We start from the raw sequence: 23029 nt of genomic DNA on the forward strand, positions 1-23029 counted from the left end.
TTTGTTTGCTTAGGAAAATAAGTTAACTTAAACTTTTAGGTTAGTCAACAAAGAAATATATAAAGAAAGTGACGAAAATATTTTACCATTTTGAAAATAGTAAAATTGTTTCCTTATCCTTTTAGAAACATACTCCATTTCTTCTTACCTTTTTATAAATAATAATTACCCACTACTTCTTTGCGTTTTCCGATGTTGTAGCCAAACACCGAAAAATATTTCATTTTCCAACAAAATAATTTTCCTTACCCAATATTTTTCACAAACAAACGTGACCTTAATTTTTTATATTTTAATTTCAATATTATATGTTCACTCTGCACAACTAGGTATAAAATTCCAAATAGAACAAAGTTGTTTCCACACCAACCATATCAGATTTCAAACCCAGTCCTAATATTAAACCACTGATAGATCACACAACATATTTGGACAGTATGACCTAATACCATGTAGATATTACTTGCCTTGCCCCATATCTAACACCTTGAACCTCACCACTTTAAACCACGTCTATATATATATATGGATACATATCCTACTAAGCCCTAGTCACTCTCTCGTTCCGATGTGCGATTCAATTTATTCCCTCTCACATCACTATCCCTTAACGCTACTTGCTCATGATTTATACCCTAACGCTACCCATTTAGGAACAAGTTGTTACAGACCCACCAACTTATGTCTGGTTCATCCCCAAATAACACATCATACATGAAGAGTTTGTTGAAACACCTTTCCACATAATTTTGATTTGACAAAATTGTTTAAGTATAATTTAAAATACATATTCTAAACACACTAAGTTTAAATGCTTTGATTTATTCTACTAATGTATTTGTTCAATGTTGAGTTAAAACTGTTATAAGACATAAGAATTAAAAGGCCCAAGCCCAATACGGAAGCCAAGGCCCAAGTCAAACAACTCAGTACAACTCGGCCCGCGTGTGTCAAGACGTTGCCGTTTTGAACAAAACGCAACTCAGCAAAAGGAAGGATCTAGAAGACCTTCGGGAACAACTTAGAGATGAAGCTGCTGAGTAGTCTCGACAAAGCGTACAAGACAGCAGCTGGCAATTGAAAACTTCCAGACAAAGTATTTCTACTTTGGGTAAAGTTCAGACGACACAGTATGCTGTCTAGTTGACTTTACCATAAAAGGAGAGACAGTCTGCTGAGCTGACCGAGGACAGAAGATACACAATTCTGATTGGCCGAGAGCTCTGAGCAAGTCAGGATGACTACGACATGTAGCCGTTTCCCTCCAACGGTTATTTCGAAATTCGAAATGATCGATGCCCAGACGTCTCTATAAATAGTGCCATCAGAAGCTTCACTCAACACAGAACTTGATCAAGCAAAGATCGGCATAGATATGGGTAGGAAGTAAACGTTCTCAAATTTCTACACAAGTTCTGCAAGCAAGAAGCAAAGCAAAATCTTACACTACAATTCTTATATCTGTGTAAAAGTCTAGAGTGATTGTTTCAATCGTCTAAAGTGTCTTAGCAAATCTTTGTATAGGACAAAAACACTTATCATTTCTAGAGATAGAAATGAGAGGCTGAGTACTCGGTTTTAGTACTCAAAGAGAGATTAGGATTGAGTAGAGGTATAGAGGAAGGTACTCTTGTCATACTCAGTTGCTAAGATTGTAAAAGGTTTGAGGCTCTACCTTTAAAGAGCTCAGTAGAGGATTCGAAATCTCGGAACGTGTTCCGGGGACAGGACGTAGGCTTAGAAGAAGCCGAACCTGGATAAATCTGCTGAGTAAAGTATTTCTTACCTTTAACTCCTTATTTACATTGCTTGCTTAACATAACCAAAAACTGACCAAGTAAAGAGGTCAAGATTGAGTTGTGCGCATTGAACGTCTGAGCTCAGGAATAGACTCAAAGTGCTATCTCCTGACTCAAGCTAAAAAACTGACCTAGTCACCAGTTGACTAAGCCAGTATCTTGTTGTTTACTCAGCGCCGCTCTTAAAACCTTTTTTCCTTAGAAAAAGAAGTCTGCCCTAATTGCGAAAAAGTGTAAATAGTTCCTAACCCCCCCTCTTGGAACTATACTTGCAACCTTACAATGGACCAACAAGTGGTATCAGAGCCTAAAAGCTCACTTTAAAAGGTCTAACAAACCTTGAACTGATCCCTATCATGGGTGAAAACAGCACTCGGTTTCTCCCTGGAAACCAAACAACTCAAATACTGCCTGAGGGGATGTCCATTACTAGGCCTCCCCTATTCTTCGGGTCAAACTATACCTTCTGGAAGAATAGGATGAAAAACTTCATTCAGGCTACAAACATGAATGCCTGGCTATCTATAGTCCAAGGCCCATTTGTACCTGTCGAGGTTGTGGCTGGCCAAACAGTTGTAAAAGCTGAGGCCAAATGGACAGAGGATGATCTTAAGAAGCTTCAAAATCACGCTTCGGCTATCAATATGCTTCACTGTGCGCTCGATGCTGCAGAATATAATAAAATCTCAGGTTGTGAGTCGGCACAAGAGATCTGGAAAAAGCTGGAAGTCACCTACGAGGGAACCAATAAAGTAAAGGAGTCCAAGGTGAATCAGCATAGGAGACTGTACGAGCTGTTCGAGATGAACAATGATGAGGGCATTTCAGACATGAATGCAAGGTTTACCAACATCATTAATGAGCTCAAGAGACTTGGGAAAATCTTCACTGAGGAAGAACAAGTCAAAAAGATACTCAGGAGTCTGCCTAAAGACTGGCAAGCAAAGAAGACAGCAATTGAGAAAGCTCAGGATTTAACCACCTACAAATATGACGAGCTCATCGGTTCATTGCTGACCCATGAGATATCCATGAAAAACTTTGAGGTGAAGGAAAAATCTGAAGACAAGAAGCAGAAATCCCTTGTCATGAAAGCTGACTCCACTGACGGGAGTTCAACTGACGATGAGGAGATGGCCATGTTCACAAGGAAGATGAAAAGGCTATTCAGGAAAAATGATAAATACTCCAAGAAGCCTTACAGAAAGTTTGATAAGTATAAAGCTGACTCAAGCGATAGCAAATACAAAAAGGACAGCTCAAAGCCCATTACATGCTTTGAGTGCCATCAAACCGGCCATATTAAGTCAAGCTGCCCCACACTGAGGAAAGACAAGAAGAGCGGCAAGAAGGCAATGGTGGCTACTTGGAGCGACAGTGATGAGTCTTCATCAACAGAAGTTGAGGCCACCGAGTCAGCAAAGATATGCTTCATGGCTGACTAACTTACTGAGCCATGCGTCTCTGATCATGCTGACCCCTCCGTTGAAACTGACGATGAGGAGCAATCAAATGAGGTAATATCACTTTCTCTGCTCAGAAACGAAATGGGTAATGCCCTGAGTGATCTCTATACACTTATCAAAAAGTGTATTAAGAAAATTAGAGCACTCAGCAGGCGCTGTGATGGGGTTGAAGAGGTCAAACTAAGTGACCTCAGATACCTTCTTCAGGACAACTCAACGTTGCATGATAACATGAAAATCATACATGAGTCTATCTCTGAAGTCCAATCAGTTTCAAAGAAACTGAGAAAGGAAGTCACAACTATCCAGAACCAATTAAAGGTTCCAATTAAAAGAAACATTCCTCTGAGAACTCAGTAGCAAGGTACTCAGCAGAGATGGAATCCCCAGCGAAAAGTCCAGTGTGACTTTTGTGGGAAGTTAGGACACACCACTAAGGTGTGCTGGCACGCTCAGCACTGGGGTGCTGACAAGTCAGTGAAACATCCTAAACAGAAGGTCAGCTGTGACTTCTGTGGAAAGAATGGCCATACTGTCCATGTATGTCGCCATAAAATAAAATATGATGCTTTACCTGTTGCACCTAACAAGCAAGGACCCAAAAAGAATTGGGTACCTAAGAGTAACTAGTTACAATGCAGGTAAGCCTGAGGTGTGCTGAGAAGTCAAAGATGTGGTATATTGACAGCGCATGCTCAAGGCATATGACGGGTGATGAAACTCAGTTCATCACGTTTGAGCGTAAACGAGGAGGGAGCGTAAGTTTTGGAGACAACAAGAAGGGAAAGATAGTAGGGTCAGGAACCATTGGAGGTAATCCTACTATTGAATTTGTCTCCCTAGTCAGCGGACTCAAATATAACTTACTCAGCGTAGCTCAGTTATGTGACAATGGGAAAAAAGTTATATTTGATGCTACTGGATGTAAAATATACGAGGGTAAAACAAATGAGTTAATATTAACTGCCCCTCGAATAGATAATGTCTTTATGCTAGATTTAGAGAAAAAGTTTTCAAAAACTGTGTGGTTAGTATCAAAGGAAGAAAATTTCTGGCTATGGCACAGGAGACTTGGTCATGTAAGCATGGACCTCCTGGCCAAACTAGCAAGAAAGCAATTGGTTGAGGGACTGCCTGAACTTAAATTTCAAAAAGATCAATTATGCCACGCTTGCCAAGCTGGAAAACAAACCAAACAATCTTTTCACAGCAAAAATATTGTCTCAACTAAACGTCCGTTAGAGTTGCTACACTTGGATCTCTTTGGTCCAGTCCAGCCGCTGAGTCTGGGTGGAAGAAGATTTTCCTTGGTCATTGTAGATGACTTCTCTCGGTATACGTGGGTTATCTTGCTGACCAGCAAGGATGAGACCTTTGAGACATTTTCAAATTTGGTTAGAAAAATTGAAAATGAAAAAGACCTAAAATTAGCTCACATCCGTAGTGATAACGGTGGAAAATTCAAAAACCAAAAGTTTGTTGAATTCTGTGAAGCCAGCGGCATTGACCATAATTTTTCTGCTCCTAGAACACCTCAGCAAAATGGGGTTGTAGAAAGGAAGAACAGAACTCTGGTTGAAATAGCCAGGACAATGCTGGATGAGCATAGGCTTCCAAAGTATTTTTGGGGAGAGGCTGTTAACACAGCATGCTATATTCTTAATAGGGCTCTAGTTAGACCTATATTAAAGAAAACCCCCTATGAACTTTGGAAAGGACGAAAGCCCAATATTGGATACTTTCGTGCCTTTGGCTGTAGATGTTTTATTTTAAATACCAAAGATAGCTTAGCAAAGTTTGATTCAAAAGCTGATGAGGCTATCTTTTTGGGCTACTCAACAAACAGCAAAGCATACAGAGTTTTTAATAAGCGAACTCAAGTTTTAGAAGAGTCAGTACATGTAGAGTTCGATGAAACTGACCCTGCAGGTAGATACCAGCCGCTGACCGAAGATGATCCACACTCAGTAACCACCGCTGACCAAGAACCAGCTACTGAGTCATTCACGAAAAGGCTGACCAAGAGTAAGAGTGAACCTAAGATTACTTTTACTGACCCATCTACTTCTACAGAGATTGTTGAAACAGAAACAGCACAAGACATAAATCTACCTAAAGAGATAAGGATTCCAAGAGGGCACTTAGAAAGTGCAATCCTTGATTCTGCTGGGAATACCCTGATGACGAGGAATCAACTCAGGAAGTACCTCAGCAATGTTGCTTTCGTCTCAGTACAAGAACCGAAGAATTTCGCTGAAGCTGAGTACGATGAATTCTGGATGAACGCAATGCAAGAGGAGCTCGATCAATTCAGAAGAAACGATGTATGGGAGCTAGTGCCTCATCCAAAGAGTCAAAACACCATTGGAACAAGATGGGTCTTCAGGAACAAGATGGACGAACAAGGGAATGTAGTCAGGAACAAAGCAAGGCTTGTAGCTCAGGGCTACAGTCAGCAAGAAGGTATTGACTACGGTGAGACCTTTGCCCCAGTGGCAAGGCTAGAGGCAATTAGAATTCTATGTGCATATGCATCTTACATGAACTTTAAATTATTCGAAATGGATGTCAAAAGTGCATTTCTTAATGGAGTTATAAACGAGGAGGTTTATGTAAATCAACCTCCAGGTTTTGAGGACCCTAAGTTCCCAAACCATGTTTACAAACTCAAAAAGGCTATGTACGGCCTCAAGCAAGCACCACGTGCTTGGTATGAGAGGCTGACCAGTTTCCTGCTGACTAGAAATTGCGTCAGGGGCAAAGCTGATACAACCTTATTCATTAAGAGAAAGGGTAAAGATACCCTGCTGGCCCAAATTTATGTTGATGATATAATATTTGGTGCAACTAACGAATCAATGTGCAAGGAGTTTAGCAAACAAATGCAGACTGAGTTTGAAATTTCCATGATGGGAGAACTCAACTTCTTCCTCGGTCTTCAAATTAAACAAGGAAAGAATGGCATCTTCATCAGTCAAGCCAAATATGCCAAGGAGATACTAAAGAAATATGATTTGGAAAATTGCAAGCCAATATCCACTCCTATGGGCACTGACACTGTCCTCTGCACTGACGAGAATGGTAAGTCAGTAGACAGCAAATTGTATCGAGGTATGATAGGCTCTCTACTTTACTTAACAGCCAGTAGATCGGACATTCAGTTTTCAGTATGCTACTGTGCTAGATATCAATCTAACCCTAAGGAATCTCATTACATTGCTGTAAAAAGAATCCTTAGATATTTGCAAAGCTCAGTGAACGCAGGTCTATGGTATCCAAATACTCATGATTTTACACTCATCGGATACACTGACGCTGACTATGGACGGGATAAGCTGGAACGTAAAAGCACCTCTGGAGGATGTCACTTCTTAGGAAGCTATCTTATATCCTGGTTCAGCAAAAAGCAGGCGTCAGTAGCCTTGTCTACCACTGAAGCTGAGTACATTGTTGCTGGTCATTGTGTTGCTCAAGTCCTATGGATTAAGCAACAACTTGAAGACTATGGTGTTCAAACGAAGACAATTGAAGTCAAATATGACAACAAAAGTGCAATTGATCTCTCAAAGAACCCAATTCAACACAGCAGAATGAAGCATGTCAGTATCAGACATCACTTCATTAGAGACCATGTACTCAAGGGTGAGATCAAGCTGACCTTTGTCCCAACGGACGAACAACTTGCGGATATCTTCACGAAGCCACTGGCCCGTGAGCAGTTCAGCATATTGAGAGAAGCAATTGGTATGTTTAATCCTCTTCAGTAAATTCCTGTGCTATATGAATTTAAATGCTGAGTGAATTACTATGCTGAATGATTGATTATTTGCTGAGTAACTCATCGAAACTGACTGAACATCAAATACTGAGTAAACTTGCACACTGAGTAAATTAGTTTAAACTTAAACTTTAAAATCATCCGTAAATGCAATACTGACCACTCAGAATATCAAACGCTTGACATTCTAAATGCTGAGTGTTAGATCCGTTAGCATAAATGCAATAGCACGCGTATAGCCCTAGGATGACGTATTCGCCGTATGTGTCATAAATGCCAGGATCTTTGCCGGTACACAATCCCAAGGCAAAACTGACACATGGATTTGATTAAATCCACACCGCTCATTCCATCTATAAATAATGGGTAATTTCCCATCTTTTATTCTTTACGCTTAATCAAATCCTAAGGCAAAGAAACTCTTTCTCTCTCAAGATCCTTCTAAACCTTCCCCATCCTTGAAAATGACTGAGATATCCTACAACGTCTCCCGTGCCGGCCACCAAAAGACTAACTCCGATGAACCTACTAGAAATCCTCCTACGCCGAGCAAAGGAAAAACTGGCCAAACCTCTGGTCAAAGAAAGGCTGTGAAAGCCCGAACCTACTCCAAAGTTTTTGAGAACGTACGAGAATGGAAAGTTGAGCCCTCCAGATGGGTCTCAGAACACTTCGTACATAACGAACAACCTTTCTGCGAATGGATTTCACAAAACGGCTGGACGGAGCTGTTTTCGGTTAGGGATGAAACCTATCCTGACCTAGTGAGGGAGTTTTACCACAACCTCAAAGTTGCAAATGACAACACTGACTACCTGTGCACTGAGGTGAAAGGCAAAACCATTTTCGTCAACCCTCTCTACATAGGAAATCTTCTCAAGCTAAAACCTGAGGGAGCAAGGCTGAGAAGATCGGGAGATCAGGATAAAACTGACTATGCACACAACTTTTGCAAACCTGAGGGTCACTCAGGAGAAGTCTCAGCTTCATCCATGGGTCAGCACCAGAAGATGGCTCATTACTTGCTGACCTATTTCATCTACCCGTAGATCAACTGCACTACATCAGCAACAAATTTCGAGCAGTGCTTTATATGGCACATGCTGACGTATACTCCCATCAACATGCCGGTCTTTCTCGTTGCTGGTTTCCTTCGAAGCACTGGCACGATGCGGCTTGGATCACTCATCACAAGAATCCTTATTGACCATAAGGTTGACCTCGAAGGTGAGGAATATACTCGAGGATCTGAGATAACAGCTGCCTCGCTGAGGGCATTGAAGTTTGGACAGCCCTTGAAGAAAGGCAAAGTTGCTACTGCTACTGGCCAAGCTGAAGACACTGCTGAGCCTAAGAAAGGAAGAAGGACTAAGGCCCCATCTTCCCGCAAGAGGAAAACTGCTAAGACTCCTTCTAAAAATGTTGAGTCTCCAGCAAAGAGGCAGAAGTCAGCTGGTAAGTCAGCTGAGAAAAGAAGCAGGCAAGGTGAGCCTGGAACTGAGGAAGTTGTGGAGCAACCTCAGAAGAAGCAGAAGTCTTCAACACTGACTCCACTGAACGCCATACCTACGGACTTCGTTGTACCGGGTGACTCTCACTTCACCTAGTGTCAAGGTACAGAAGCTGAGCATGATGAACGTGAGGTTCAACTAGATGATCACTTTATCTCTCAAGTTGAGGAATAACTTGACGGTGACAGTACCGAAGAAGAAGAGGAAGAAGCCAGCGGTCAGGATGACGCTGAGGACTCTGAGAAAATAACTAGTGAGATTGACGTTGAGCATGCCGATACTGAGTTGGCTGCTGGAGTTGAGCAAGTACTCGACCAACACACTGTTGATCCAGCTGAAGAGCAAGCTGACCAGCCTCATACTGAGCAACAAGAATCTTCCCCTTCTCCCTCAGGAGAACCTGATCATACTGTCACTCCACCTCATAGAAGGCGAAAGTTGGTCAAGGCTAGTGAGAAGCTAGTTAGTGAACCTCCTGTGCAACTACCAACTCTTCCTGACTTTGTCGTCTCAAAGACAACTAAGGACCCTTCTACCGTCAAACTCAAGTTTTTCAAACGCCAATCCACTTCCACTTCATCGGCGGCATTAGAAAAACAAGCCTCTGTTTCTTCTCAACAGGAACATGCCGACCCCAATGCTTCTGCAACATCAACCAGTCAGGTTGAGCCGTCTACTGTTCATGCTATTTCCTCAAGCATGGTGCTGACTCCACACACCTCTGCCGTCAGCACAGCCAGTATTCGCATTACAACTTCTCCAACTTAACTCTCTGTCGATCAATCAACTATTCCTACAACTCAAGTGCAGATTGAGCATACTATTCCAGTCACTGACCATGTTACTCCTTTCACTCCTCTTCCTTTCGGTCATACTGATGTCCTTGAAGGTTCACAAAGCCATCTAAATGCCACTGAGTCCGAAAAAAAGATCATTGACTCAGTGCAAGCATTAATCAGAGACCTTCAACATTCCACTCCTCCTGCTGCTGGATCTTCACTTCTTGAGACCACCCAGCTTTCCCAGGTCACTCAGCTTCTCAACGAAGTTAAGGGACTCAAGGATCTGCTGAACGCCGTCTTATCCTACCAAGCCTAGCAAGCTAAGCAGGATTCAATTGCCAAGTTGGCTGAGATCCAGCTAACAACAGTGCAACACCTGAACTCTCTCCATCAACAAGTCCAGAAATTGTCAGCTGTGAACACTGACTATGCCACTTCATCTGAAATCAAAATGCTCTTTGCTCAGCTTCATACTGAGCAACTTAAGAGCAACGAGCAAATGGTGTCGTACAGTCAGTGCTCAGTAGAGCAAATTGGCGAGGTTATAAGGTTGCTTAATCTGAATAAGCAAGAGATGGATACTGACGCAATGAAGCAGAACAAGATGATGACTCTCGCACAACAGACTTTCAATCACATTCGTCATAACAACATCCAACGTCGGTATTACGACACAGCTCTCTTAAAAACCTTTCACCAAATCTTTGCTGGACTTACTGAAGCTCTTATCTGGCAAGGCAAAGCTCAAGCGTTCAGTGTAAATATGCTCAGTGCTGCTGATCTCAACATACCCGAAGAGGTATCAGCTGATGGAGTTGTGATTTTTGATGGCGTAAATGAAAGCGCTGAGAAACTTAAAGAATTGTCCCAAGAACTAACTCGAGCTGTCTTAACTGATGCTTTCAGACTTCCTCCTCCTGATGCTGACAAAACGGGGGAGAAAGAACAAGCATCTAGAGCTCAGCATGAGCGAAGTCAGTCGCAACACAAGAAAAAGAAATAGATAGGCTAGCTCAGTATAGACTAAGTCAGATGTAATCTTTATGCCTTATCTATAAGTTTTGCTGTGTAAACACTGACTTCCATTAATATATCATATCTGCATCTTTTATTCCTATTATTGAGTTATGATATATGTTAATACATGTTACTGTGTACGGAGTCATTACGTATCTTCAATTAAATCAGCTATGTTTTGTACTTATAAATTTTATTGACTAAATCAAATGCTGATAACATGTTTGACATTGTCCTATGTGCTTATAAAACATTGCTTGTTAAGAATCCATTGAACAACAAATTACTCAGGGCACTCTATATGATTAAACCTTCCGCTTTATACTGAGTAAATAGAATATGTTTAAAAAGCTGACCTATATCTGAAAACTGACCTTAGACTTACTCATTTAAACCTTTAAATGTTTTGAGTAAAACTAAGTCAGTAGCTCAACCCTTACGGGGGAGTTTGCTAAATTATACTAGGTCAACTATCATGGGGGAGCTCATACTGAGTTCCTCGCTGAATAGTTTTGCCAACATCAAAATGGGGGAGTTTGTTGAAACACCTTTCCACATAATTTTGATTTGACAAAATTGTTTAAGTATAATTTAAAATACATATTCTAAACACACTAAGTTTAAATGCTTTGATTTATTCTACTAATGTGTTTGTTCAATGTTGAGTTAAAACTGTTATAAGACATAAGAATTAAAAGGCCCAAGCCCAATACGGAAGCCAAGGCCTAAGTCAAACAACTCAGTACAACTCGGCCCGCGTGTGTTAAGACGTTGCCGTTTTGAACAAAACGCAACTCAGTAAAAGGAAGGATCTAGAAGACCTTCGGGAACAACTTAGAGATGAAGCTGCTGAGTAGTCTCGACAAAGCGTACAAGACAGCAGCTGGCAATTGAAAACTTCCAGACAAAGTATTTCTACTTTGGGTAAAGTTCAGACGACACAGTATGCTGTCTAGTTGACTTTACCATAAAAGGAGAGACAGTCTGCTGAGCTGACCGAGGACAGAAGATACACAATTCTGATTGGCCGAGAGCTCTGAGCAAGTTAGGATGACAACGACATGTAGCCGTTTCCCTCCAACGGTTATTTCGAAATTCGAAATAACCGATGCCCAGACGTCTCTATAAATAGTGCCATCAGAAGCTTCACTCAACACAGAACTTGATCAAGCCATTACGCTGATCAAATTTCTACACAAGTTCTACAAGCAAGAAGCAAAGCAAAATCTTACACTACAATTCTTATATCTGTGTAAAAGTCTAGAGTGATTGTTTCAATCGTCTAAAGTGTCTTAGCAAATCTTTGTATAGGACAAAAACACTTATCATTTCTAGAGATAGAAGGGAGAGGCTGAGTACTCGGTTTTAGTACTCAGCGACAGATTAGGATTGAGTAGAGGTATAGAGGAAGGTACTCTTGTCATACTCAGTTGCTAAGATTGTAAAAGGTTTGAGGCTCTACCTTTAAAGAGCTCAGTAGAGGATTCGAAATCTCGGAACGTGTTCCGGGGACAGGACGTAGGCTTAGAAGAAGCCGAACCTGGATAAATCTGCTGAGTAAAGTATTTCTTACCTTTAACTCCTTATTTACATTGCTTGCTTAACATAACCAAAAATTGACCAAGTAAAGAGGTCAAGATTGAGTTGTGCGCGTTGAACGTCTGAGCTCAGGAATAGACTCAAAGTGCTATCTTCTGACTCAAGCTAAGAAACTGACCTAGTCACCAGTTGACTAAGCCAGTATCTTGCTGTTTACTTAGCGCCGCTGTTAAAACATTTTTTCCTTAGAAAAAGAAGTCTGCCCTAATTGCGAAAAAGTGTAAATAGTTCCTAACCCCCCCTTGGAACTATACTTGCAACCTTACAAGGGGCCAACAGAGTTGGCTCTGATACCAATTGTAACAATATAGCTCAATCATATGTAGATACTATCCACTTTAGCCAAATCTAAGACCTTGGGTCTGATCACTTTAAAACGCGTCTACATATATTGGAGACACACTATACTAATAAGCCATAGTCATACTCTCATCATTTTCAACGTGGGATTCAATTGATTCCCGCCCCTATCACAATTTCTTAAGGCTGTTACTTATTTAGACTTTTTACTTCGGTACCACCCACTCTAGACCAGGTTGATATAATGTTGAAGGCTCATTAGCAGAATATTGTACATCACCTACACAAGGCCATAGTTATCTTAAATTGTCAATTCTCTTTCTCATCATCTTTGCAGTCATACAACATATGATCTATTTTGAGCATAGAGAGTCTTTTAGTATCTTAAAGTAATACTTGGCCTATGACTTTATTTCCATGTCACCAACAAACTACAACTTCAAACCTTTTTTGATTGGGCATCTTATACTAAGTCTCGCAAATCCATCACATGTTATGATATTTTCCATAGAACTTTTATTTCCTAATTTCAAAGAAATAAATCATATTGTCTTGTTCCTCGTCTGATTCGCTGCAACGCAAGCAGCTTATTCAATGCCAAACCCTACTGACTGAATGGCTTTCCCTCCCTCTTCCGGGCTTTATTGCCAAAAATTATTCTAGCTTGAATGGAACCCACAACATTTCCGAATCAAATCCGGATGCCAATCCAATGAGTTCGATTTCCCGTAGCTGCAAGTTAAGCTTTGATGCGATAAAAGGAAGTCAAGCTAGCAGCGTAGTCGCCGATAGAGAAAGAGAAGACCAGATCTTGGACTTGCAAGCTCTCTCGAGGGAATCACTTTTAGCAAGCTTTCGAGAAAGGTTAGATCCCATCCGGCGAATTAGAGTTTCTTCTTTCCGATTCAGGCTGATTGGATCACCAAATTACCTTCCTTCAATACACAACACTTTTCAATGGGACGGACCTCTTAGGCACATGAGTTCGGATTCTCGGTCTACCCTTCTTCATTCGACCTCACCTCTTCAATTGTGTCAGTAAAGTAGAACCCAGGGCTAGTGAACCTCTTTTGCCAGGGCCCTTTGGCCAGTCTTTCAGTTATGGCAGTCAAAGCGAACCCTTATCGTATGTGCGATTCTCACCTTCTATTCTTAACAAACTGACCTTAGGTCAGGAACTGCCTCTCCGCCACTGTCCTCACCAGCAGCATACTATCGATAGGGGAAGTTTTTGAAAAAAAGATCTCGGAAGCACTCCTGAACGGAATGGACCCAGCCACCTCCTTCCTTTCACGAAGGGAGGTTTAGGAAAATCCTATTGATTGCAGCTTTCTCCAGACCTCCGGGAAAAGTATGAAAAAAAATGGTTGGGCCCATTCCGTCCAGGAGTGCTTCCGAGATCTTTTTTTTAAAACTTCCCCTATCGATAGTATGCTGCTGATGAGGACAGTGGCGGAGAGGCAGTTCCCGGCCTAAGGTCGGTTTGTTAAGAATAAAAGGTGAGAATCGCACATACCTAGGGGCGCGAGACAACTCTCTCTAAGGAACTTGACAAAATAGCCTCGTAACTTCGGGAGAAGGGGTGCCTCCTCACAAAGGGGGTCGCAGTGACCAGGCTCGGGCGACTGTTTACTGCCACATATGAAATTGAAGGGCACTCCTACGAAAGTTGATTATAGATATCACAACAGATACGAAGGCGGGTACAAGGGAAAGAGGGACTGATTCAAAGAAAGAAATCAACGAAAGCCCAATTTCCACTGGCTCGTAAGCACCCAGGACTGCTACTGAAATAAATTATTGGGACTTTTTCACCCCGTATGATCGTCTTGGGTGAATTGTGACCTCGTACGCTCGTGTCGGGTGAGCAACAACCGCTTCGTCATAGTACTTACTTATAGGCTAACGGGTCACACTTTGGCCAAGTATCCTACAAAGAGACTCTCGAGAGCCAGAAGTATTAAAGGAATGGCCATAGGAATGGGCTCATCATGACATCTTACGATGTCTCGCCCGAATGAATTAGTTGGTACTAGAAATGTTAGAAAAAGTGAACGAAAAGAGTAATAAGGAGTCGACTGCATCTAATGCTATAATTAGTGAGTGGAAAAGCGGATCTCGCTCCGCCTTTTTCCTAGAAAGGACGCGAGCCCCTCCTCGGGAGGATTCCTCCTTTTACTCCTCAGCCTACGGGGTAGATTCTTCTTTTTGATCAATCAAAACCTCTTCCCAAACTGTACAATAGAATTTTCAATCCTAACAAAGAGAGAGAGGCAATCGAATACGAGACAGACAGAGCAGACAATGAGACATCCACTTCATGCGAGCTTTATTGGATCCTAAAACTTTTAAGGCATCTAAGCTTACATTAACATATTCCAGCTTTGTTTTTTTTTTTGTGTGATAATATTTCAGCTCTCCATATTGCTTAGAACCATATATTTCATGAGAGAACTAAACACATTGACATCGATTGTCATGTAATTAGAGAACAAGTTCAATCTAGTTTAATTCGCATGATGTCAATCCCCTTTTCCTTACAAACTAGCTGATCTCTTCACAAAGGCACAACATTATTTAGAGTTGAAGTTTCTTCTTTCTAAACTTTACGTGTTTAATCCATACCTAGCCAAGTTTGAAGGAGAGGGAGGGTAATAAGATTATTGACACAACTGTGTAGGTGAAATCAGTTGAAATGAGCTAAAAGTAAAAGAAGGCAGCACGTGAAACCAATTGAAACGAGCTGAAAGCAAGTAGTTGTCTTTAACGACTTGCACCTTTAAATCAGGCGGTTATCCTTCTAGAAGATCTCTCACCACGTCATCAATCCATTCCAAAGACACATCATCCAATGTCAAAATAATCATCATACCATCCAAGTTAATTACTAGAGTCACATAATCAATTAGATTCTTTTCTCTTTTTTTTAGGAGCTAAAAGCATTTACAGTTTTGATTATTTTCTCTTTCTTAACTTTCATACATTAGTCTTATGTAAATATGTAGCTTTCATCCGAGCTTTGAATTCAATAAGAAAAATTGAGTTTTCCAAATTTATCCATTCATATTTATTTGGTTATTGGGAAATGCGGATTTATTCTCATTATTCAAAACAATGCAATTTTAAGTTTAACGTTTAAGAAACGATGCAATTTGAAGCATTACTAATGAAAGATGAGTTTTTTTATTTGTTATTAATAGAAAATATGCAATTTTAAACTTTATTGAGTAACCATGACGTTAGAGGTGACCATAATATAAAATTATGTATTGAAGAAAACTTATTTTTCGTTAATCTAACTTGAAATTGCATGTTTTATAAACATTTAACTTAAAATTATATTATTTTGTATCTCCCTCAATAACACTAAATTTATATTTTATCACTTCCATTTAATAAGCATATATCTTTTATTATTATTATTATTATTATTATTCTATTCAATTCAATTGATATGATAATAATATCTACATTGCAAACTTCTTTTCAAACAAAATAAACCAAAACAACCACATGATATTTAAGAAAGTATCAATTTAGGTTTCACGTATAAAATAACTAGGGTCATCTTAAACATTTTTGAGGCCCTGTTCTAAATGAAAATTTTGACCCTATTCATTAAAAAAATTAATTCTTTCATATAATGTTTCTACAAAATAAAACACGAAAATACTTTTAACTTGATTTTTAACATAATAAATATGATAAAAATAATTAAATTAAATATTGTATAATAATAAAAAAAATCGGGCCCCATAAGACTTTTAGAGCGTTAATTTTCTAAATAAGTTAACATTCACTTATTTTTTCACATAATAATTAATAACAGTAATTTATTTAGATTTGTATAATAAAAAAATTTAGACCCTCTTAAATTTGGGGTCCTGTGCGGGAGAGCTACTTGTACACCATTCTCCTACTCCCCTAAAAATAATACTAATATGGACATAACGTTAAAAAAAAAGGTACCAATTTAGATCTTAATAACGAAACGTGACACGTCATTCATATGAACGGGGTAATATGAATGACGTGTCATGTTCCGTTATCAAAACCTAATTTGATACACTTTTTAAACGTTAAACTCATATTGATACTATTTTGTACGTGAAGTCTAAATTGATACTACCGTCTATTTTGCTATCTTATCCTCCAAAAAATATACATTGCAAACTTGCAACTTTCTTTAAGGAAAAGAAATTTTCTAATTTTATAAATAATAACTTTTTTGAGGATAAAGAATTCAAAAGTTTGCTAGTGCTAACGGTTACCAATCCTTCAAAGAATCAAATAAAAAAAACCCTAAATGAATCTAATTTTAATTCACAAAATACAATCATTGTTAGTTTCATAATCAAAGCAGATAATAAAGTTCGACAACCAAACACACCCAAGTTCTGTTGCAGATTACCTGAACAATCATATCTATATAAATATATTTATACTTAAAAGTATTTTATCTCCATTTCCTGCAGCCATGGCTGCCAATGTTTAAGCTGATGTGTCAATTTCAGAGCAAAAAGAAAGCTTTTTTATTTCTCAGCTTGCTTATAAGACGAGGAAGAATTAGGGATTAAAGAATTGGGTAATTTCTCTCTCTCTACCTGTTCTTCCACTTTCTCTCTCTAAACATCTTTCTTGTTTGCTTCTTGAACCCTCAAAATCAATCTAATCTAAATAAAGCCAGCAAAGACAGATAAATTGGGGGAAAAGAGTGATGATAGTCACGTCTTACCATACAAAATCCTTCCTTCAATCCAACTCTACATGCCCACATAGAAATTCTTGACCTTTCTTTCAGAAACAAAACACCAAATAAAATATAAAAAAAATCCCCAATTGAAAAAAAAAGGACCATTTCAATGACTGAAGTACTTCAATCTTCCCCTTCTTCTCACTTCCCTTGTCCTTCAAGCCCCTCTTCTTCTTCTTCTGCAACACCATGTGCCACCAATAATGACATTTCACACCATGAAATAGGCCCCCAAGAAGAGGATATATGTGTTGAGAGGAAAGAGAAGGAGAGGGAAGGGGATCAAGTTTCAATTGTTGAAATTTTGGTTGATGTGTTTAGGAGGTCTATGATTGGGTGTAGCATTACTGATTTTGGGACTCAGGAGTTTTGTAATATGGAGATTGGGGTTCCTACTAATGTTAGACATGTTGCTCATGTTACTTTTGATAGGTTTAATGGGTTTCTTGGCTTGCCTGTTGAGTTTGAACCTGAGGTTCCTAGAAGAGCTCCTAGTGCCAGGTTTGTTTCAAAAGAATCTCACTTTTGTTTTCCCTTTTGTGTTAATTTGTGGATTTTGGTGTCAATTTTGTGGTTTTAGGTTTGTAGGTCAGTTAGGGTTCTTCCTTTTGTGTCAATTTGTGGATTTTGGTGTCAATTTTGGGGGTTTAGGTTTCTAGGTCAGTTAGGGTTCTTCTTCCTTTTGAGTATTGAATTCTCAAATTCACTTCTGTTTTTGCCTATTTTACCTAATTTATTGAATTGGGTATTTCCCCAACTTTGTGTTTTACTTCAGAATTCTGCTTGTTTTCCAGCATGAATCATCCATTTGGGTGGAATCTTACTTGCTTTCTATGTTGTATGGAAACGGACACGAAACAGAAGAGTTTCTGTGCAAAGTAGATTGCTTTTGTTAATGTTTTTTCTCTTTTGTTCATATGAATCATGATTCTGAGCTCTGCCAAGTTTAGTTTAATAACATATTGTCCGTTTTGGTCTAAGTCTCGTTGCTCGAGTCACAACAGCTACAAAATGTATCTACTATGTATTGGGAACACAAGTTACTAGTATAATAGTAACTTGATTTTCGATGTGGGATTCAGTTCGCCTCTATAGTCATTCGATGTGGGATTCAGTTCGCCTCTATAGCCATCATTTAGGTCGTTCCTTGCTTAGAGCTTCTACTGGCGCCACCCTCTCAGTACCGGGGTCGTTACAGAGTTACTGTTATTGTTCGTTTTGGTCTAAGTCTCATTCATATAAAACGGAACTACTATGTATTGGAAATGCAAGTTACTAGTATAACAGTAACTTCGTTTCCGATAAGGGATTCAGTTCACCTCTATTGCCATCCTTTAGTCTATTCCTTGCTGAGACTTGTCCGGTGTCATTCTCTTTCAGCAACGGGTCGTTACGGAGTTACTGTTACATATGGAGCATGAATATTCCGAGCGGTTCTTATATTTCAAAATCCGTTTACAATTGTAATTCAAAATACTTGCATTGCATCATCTAATGTTGTGAATTGTATTGACAAATTGTGCTCCATTTGCAGTGCTACTGTTTTCGGTGTATCAACCGAGTCGATGCAGCTCTCGTATGATTCGAGAGGTAATAGCGTGCCTGTGATACTCTTGATGATGCAAAGACAACTCTATGCTCGAGGAGGTTTGCAGGTATATTCGCCTTTTCTTTGTGTCTCGCATCTCAGCTGAATCGAATAACGTAGTTTGATAATAATTAAGTAGTCGCTTTGTTTTGGATGATGAGAGATTCAATTATCTCAGATCTTGGAACGAACAGAAACTGAAGTTTCGGATTTAATTTGTGCAGGCAGAAGGAGTTTTCAGAATCAATGCAGAAAACAGCCAGGAGGAGTATGTTAGAGATCAATTAAATAGAGGACTTATCCCGGACGACATCGATGTGCACTGTTTGGCAGGTCTTATAAAGGTATGGCTCGAGTGACTGAAGATAATGGTTTTCGGCTTTAAAGTCCGCCTCGTTGAGTACTGATTATTCGTGCTCCTTATTTTTTTTTCTAGGCTTGGTTTAGAGAACTCCCAACCGGCGTGTTGGACTCTCTATCGCAAGAGCAGGTAATGGAAGCTCAGTCGGAGGACGAATGCGTTCAGCTCGCAAGGCTCCTTCCCCCAACAGAAGCTGCTCTGCTCGACTGGGCAGTAAATCTAATGGCTGATGTTGCACAATTGGAGAATCTAAACAAGATGAATGCTCGTAATGTTGCGGTTGTTTTTGCCCCGAACATGACTCAAGTGAGTAAACATTTCACACATAACATGTACATTGGCCGTTTTTCGTGCAATATTGGTTTTGGATTAATGAGCGTGAGCCTTGGCGCAACGGTAAACGTTGTTGTCGTGTGACTGAGAGGTCACGGGTTCGAGTCTTAGGAGCGGCCTCTTGCCAAAAAATTGGCAGGGGAAGGCTTGCCCCAGTACACCCTTGTGGTGGGACCCCTCCCCGGACCCTCGCTTAAGCGGGGACGCGTAGTGGACCGGGCCGCCCTTTATTGGTTTTGGATTAATCTCATTACGGATAATTAGAACTATTTGTCGGAGTGTTATCGTTTCTGTTTTTGTTTACAGATGTCGGATCCCTTAACTGCATTAATGTATGCTGTTCAAGTGATGAACTTTCTGAAGACTCTTATTGTCCGAACACTTCGGGAGAGAGAAGAATCCGTGATAGAACCCGCTCCCATTTCTCACCTCGAGCCTTCCGATGAGAACGGGAACCAAAGCTCTTGGGAGCCATCTCTCACAGAAGATAACGAGGACACAAACGAGCTGAATCAAGAGCAGAAAGTGTTTGTCACCGAAGAACCTTCTACCGACGATGACTCAACATTCCTAGCTTCTATTGAGAACATTCCCGGAGGAAATTGGTCACCGGTCAATAACTGCCCTTGTGAAGTTGTATCACAAGTAAGCACCGAAAACCTCGAGGGAGGCTTCACAAGCAAGATTGGAGGGATCCAAACAAGAAGTGATTCGAATTTTAGAAGTGGATCGAAAAAGGCGACGGAACAGGCAATGGTTCGAGGTGCGGGGGGTGTAGATAAGAACAAGGGAAGTAACATAGTTGGGTGTATAAATTCTCGGACGGAGCTATCGGAGGCGTGGCGGTGAAGGAAGGCACGGTGTGAGGATTTGCCAATAGATTGGGACATTGTGTGTGTTTTTGTTTGGAAATATTGTGTATGGTTTTGGGTGTGGTTTTTTTTTTTTTTTTTTTGTGGTGGTTGATTAACATATTTTGATGTTTTATGTTTAATCTTTTCAACAGTTGCTAACAAATTTATCTTCATAGTAAAACTTCTAATCAGTTGATATTTGTTTGTTTGATATTCTTTAACATATAATATGATATTCTGGCGTGTTTGGTTTAAATGTTGTTGTTCAAATTCTATTATGTTGAATGGAAATAACGTGTTACTAGTAGTTGGTAGATGTTAAAATTGATTTTCAATACTAACTAGTTTGGAGTTAAAAACAAAAAAAAAAACTAACGTTTAATATTTTTCTTTTGATAGAAAAAAAAAAAACTAACATTTAAAATCAAAGAAAACATAGAGAAATAAAATCTCATACGAATCTAGATTAGGGTTAGTACAAGATTCATAGGGATGAATCTATAGGGGTGTTTGATCGCCGAAAAATATTGAAAATTCTATATAACTGTGTATGAGATTTTTTTTTAGATAAAAACACAAAAAAATATCAATTTAGCATCAAAAAATCACGAGATACCACCACAAGCATCCTCTAATAGTGAATTCTAGATCGGTCACTGAAGATTCACGGAGGGAAAGAAAGACCATAAAGGTCAATAAAAACCATAAATGGAACACTTGGGAAAAAAACACTATTACTTACACACTTCTCATAAATCTAAATCCGCAAAAAAAAAAAAAAAAATACAATTCAATCTTCATTATTTAAGTCCTTTTAGATATGAGTTCTTCCTACCACAACCACGTAGATTTAGTGATCTAGATATAAGATAAAATGTTTCCGCTTGTGCTAAACCCATAAAAGATATACAAATCAAACGAAAAAGAATCCGATGAGATATATGAATTTCCAACCAAAATAAAATCAGTACAAAGAAAAAGATACTAGAATTGTGGGGTGACAAATAGATAGGAGGAGTCAAACCAAGAGCGGCTAGAGTTTTTCTTAGTGGGAAAAAGGAGAGCGGCTTATCAACATTTTTCTAAATAGTCTTAAAAAGCCTAATACACAAATAACTTCTGAATTTGTTCAAATGTTGCAACTGTCTTCTCCAATTTTCAATTGTAACAACTTACCTCTTAAACTTGTCCAATTGTCAATTGTAAAACATAACTAACTAACCAACGCTTAATATTTTAAATAATATTTAACTAAGGCTAAAAATACAAAAATTGTCTTCATAGGTTTTTTATGTGATAAATAAATTGTTTCCGTGTCTGATCAACTGAAATCTTTTTATACATTTCAAATGTTGATACGTCTTATTTTTAGATTGATTATTACAAATAATAAGTGATTATTTGATAAATTTAAAATAAAGTGATAAGAAAAATTTTAAGTGTTAAATATTATAAATGTTAAAATTACATAACAAAAATAAAGGGAAAATTACACAGAAATTCATGTTTCAAAAACTATTTACAACTATGTTAAGTCATAATTTTGGATTATATCAAACTAGTAAAATCAGCAATTTTAATATATTTTAAGGATTGGAATTTATAAATTAGAAGTCTAGAATATAATTTTTAGGGTTTATGGTTTATGAATTGGAGTCTAGAGTTTTTAAATTATGATGTAAAATCATAATATACAGGAAAATAATGACATATTAAAAATTAAGTTTGGTGATATGACTTAATTATAATTTTGTACTTAATTATGATATTCGTGTATTTCACCCAGAAATAAATTACTCAATCTAAGGATATAAATATTTTTAAAACACAAAAAGTGTGAGATAATATATTTGAAGAATTTATAAATAGTGTTTATGTAGAAAGCTAGATAATTATAATTGATATTGTTGAATTTAAAATTTTAACTAACATTATTGCTGCTGTGAAACCGATGGTGAAGTTGTCGCTCTGTTCTTCAACTCCTCCAGGGACGATTTGAGCGATCTGGGAGGGGATATTGTTGATTGTAAATATCTATCGGCCCAAATTGGAGGTGTCGAGCTCAATTTTATTTCTAAACAAGCTAATCGAGTCGCTCATAGCCTAGCACGGACTGCTCGTTTAAACGCTAGTCTTGCTACTTAGGATGAGGCTCCGATATTCTGTCGGAACTTAATCCTGTCTGATGTATTACTTTCCTCTTGATTAATGATATTTTCTCTTTCAAAAAAACTAACATTATCAAACAAATTAAAAAAATGGAAACACTTAATCAATTAATTTATTATAAAATTTTAATAATAAACACTTCCTAAATTAATAGACTAAATTAAGACAATATCACATTGAATTAGATATATTTATGGATCGGGCTAGGCTAGAGCCCATGGGCTTTATCTAAAAAAAATCAATTCAAGTCTAGTCTAACTTGTTATTATTTAAGTGGATTCATGATTAAAAATTAAATTTCAAATCGAACATAAATAAGTCCGTTTATAGTTCGATTGACTTTCTCCTTCGAGATTTGAATGGACAATGGTTATATGCTCATCATTCTTTTATTTTAGCCAATTATGGTAGAGATAATAGTAATTCAGAAAGTACTATCGTGGATTAAATTATCAGGTACAAGTAATGTGAATCAGATTGCTTTGTTCAAACCATTAATAAATCAGCTCATTATTTATCATATTTAGCTGATGTGATTTAGAAATGTGTCAATTTTGTTAAAGAGTTAGATAACATATCAATCTCTTATACCAAACGTTCAGCAAATTATGCAGCCCATTGCTTAGCTAATGCGGTAGTTTCTGTGTCTGTTCGTGGAGTGTGGGAATGTTCACCTCCATTTTTTATCTACGTATTGGTAAAAAAAAGTCCACCTATGA

The 23029-nt window shown here is 38.6% G+C and overlaps 1 protein-coding gene across 1 annotated transcript; it reads left to right on the forward strand.

The window, feature by feature from the left end:
* The first annotated feature begins 16685 nt into the window (after positions 1-16685).
* On the forward strand, positions 16686-20337 carry LOC136209211 (rho GTPase-activating protein 4-like). Its single transcript, XM_066000620.1, has 5 exons — positions 16686-17506; positions 18540-18660; positions 18818-18937; positions 19030-19260; positions 19594-20337. The coding sequence occupies exons 1-5, from the start codon at positions 17115-17117 to the stop codon at positions 20134-20136; spliced, it is 1407 nt and encodes a 468-aa protein (XP_065856692.1). The 5' UTR covers positions 16686-17114; the 3' UTR covers positions 20137-20337.
* The last annotated feature ends 2692 nt before the right edge of the window (positions 20338-23029 follow it).

The sequence above is a fragment of the Euphorbia lathyris genome, chromosome 10 (assembly GCF_963576675.1).
Source record: "Euphorbia lathyris chromosome 10, ddEupLath1.1, whole genome shotgun sequence".
Lineage (NCBI taxonomy): Eukaryota > Viridiplantae > Streptophyta > Magnoliopsida > Malpighiales > Euphorbiaceae > Euphorbia > Euphorbia lathyris.

Excerpts from the sequence above, each read along its gene's own strand:
- LOC136209211 (XM_066000620.1), top strand. The coding sequence starts at position 17,115 with ATGACTGAAGTACTTCAATCTTCCCCTTCTTCTCACTTCCCTTGTCCT. Across the intron at positions 18,661-18,817 it reads ATGCTCGAGGAGGTTTGCAG|GCAGAAGGAGTTTTCAGAAT; the intron begins GTATATTCGCCT and ends TAATTTGTGCAG. Across the intron at positions 18,938-19,029 it reads GTTTGGCAGGTCTTATAAAG|GCTTGGTTTAGAGAACTCCC; the intron begins GTATGGCTCGAG and ends TTTTTTTTCTAG.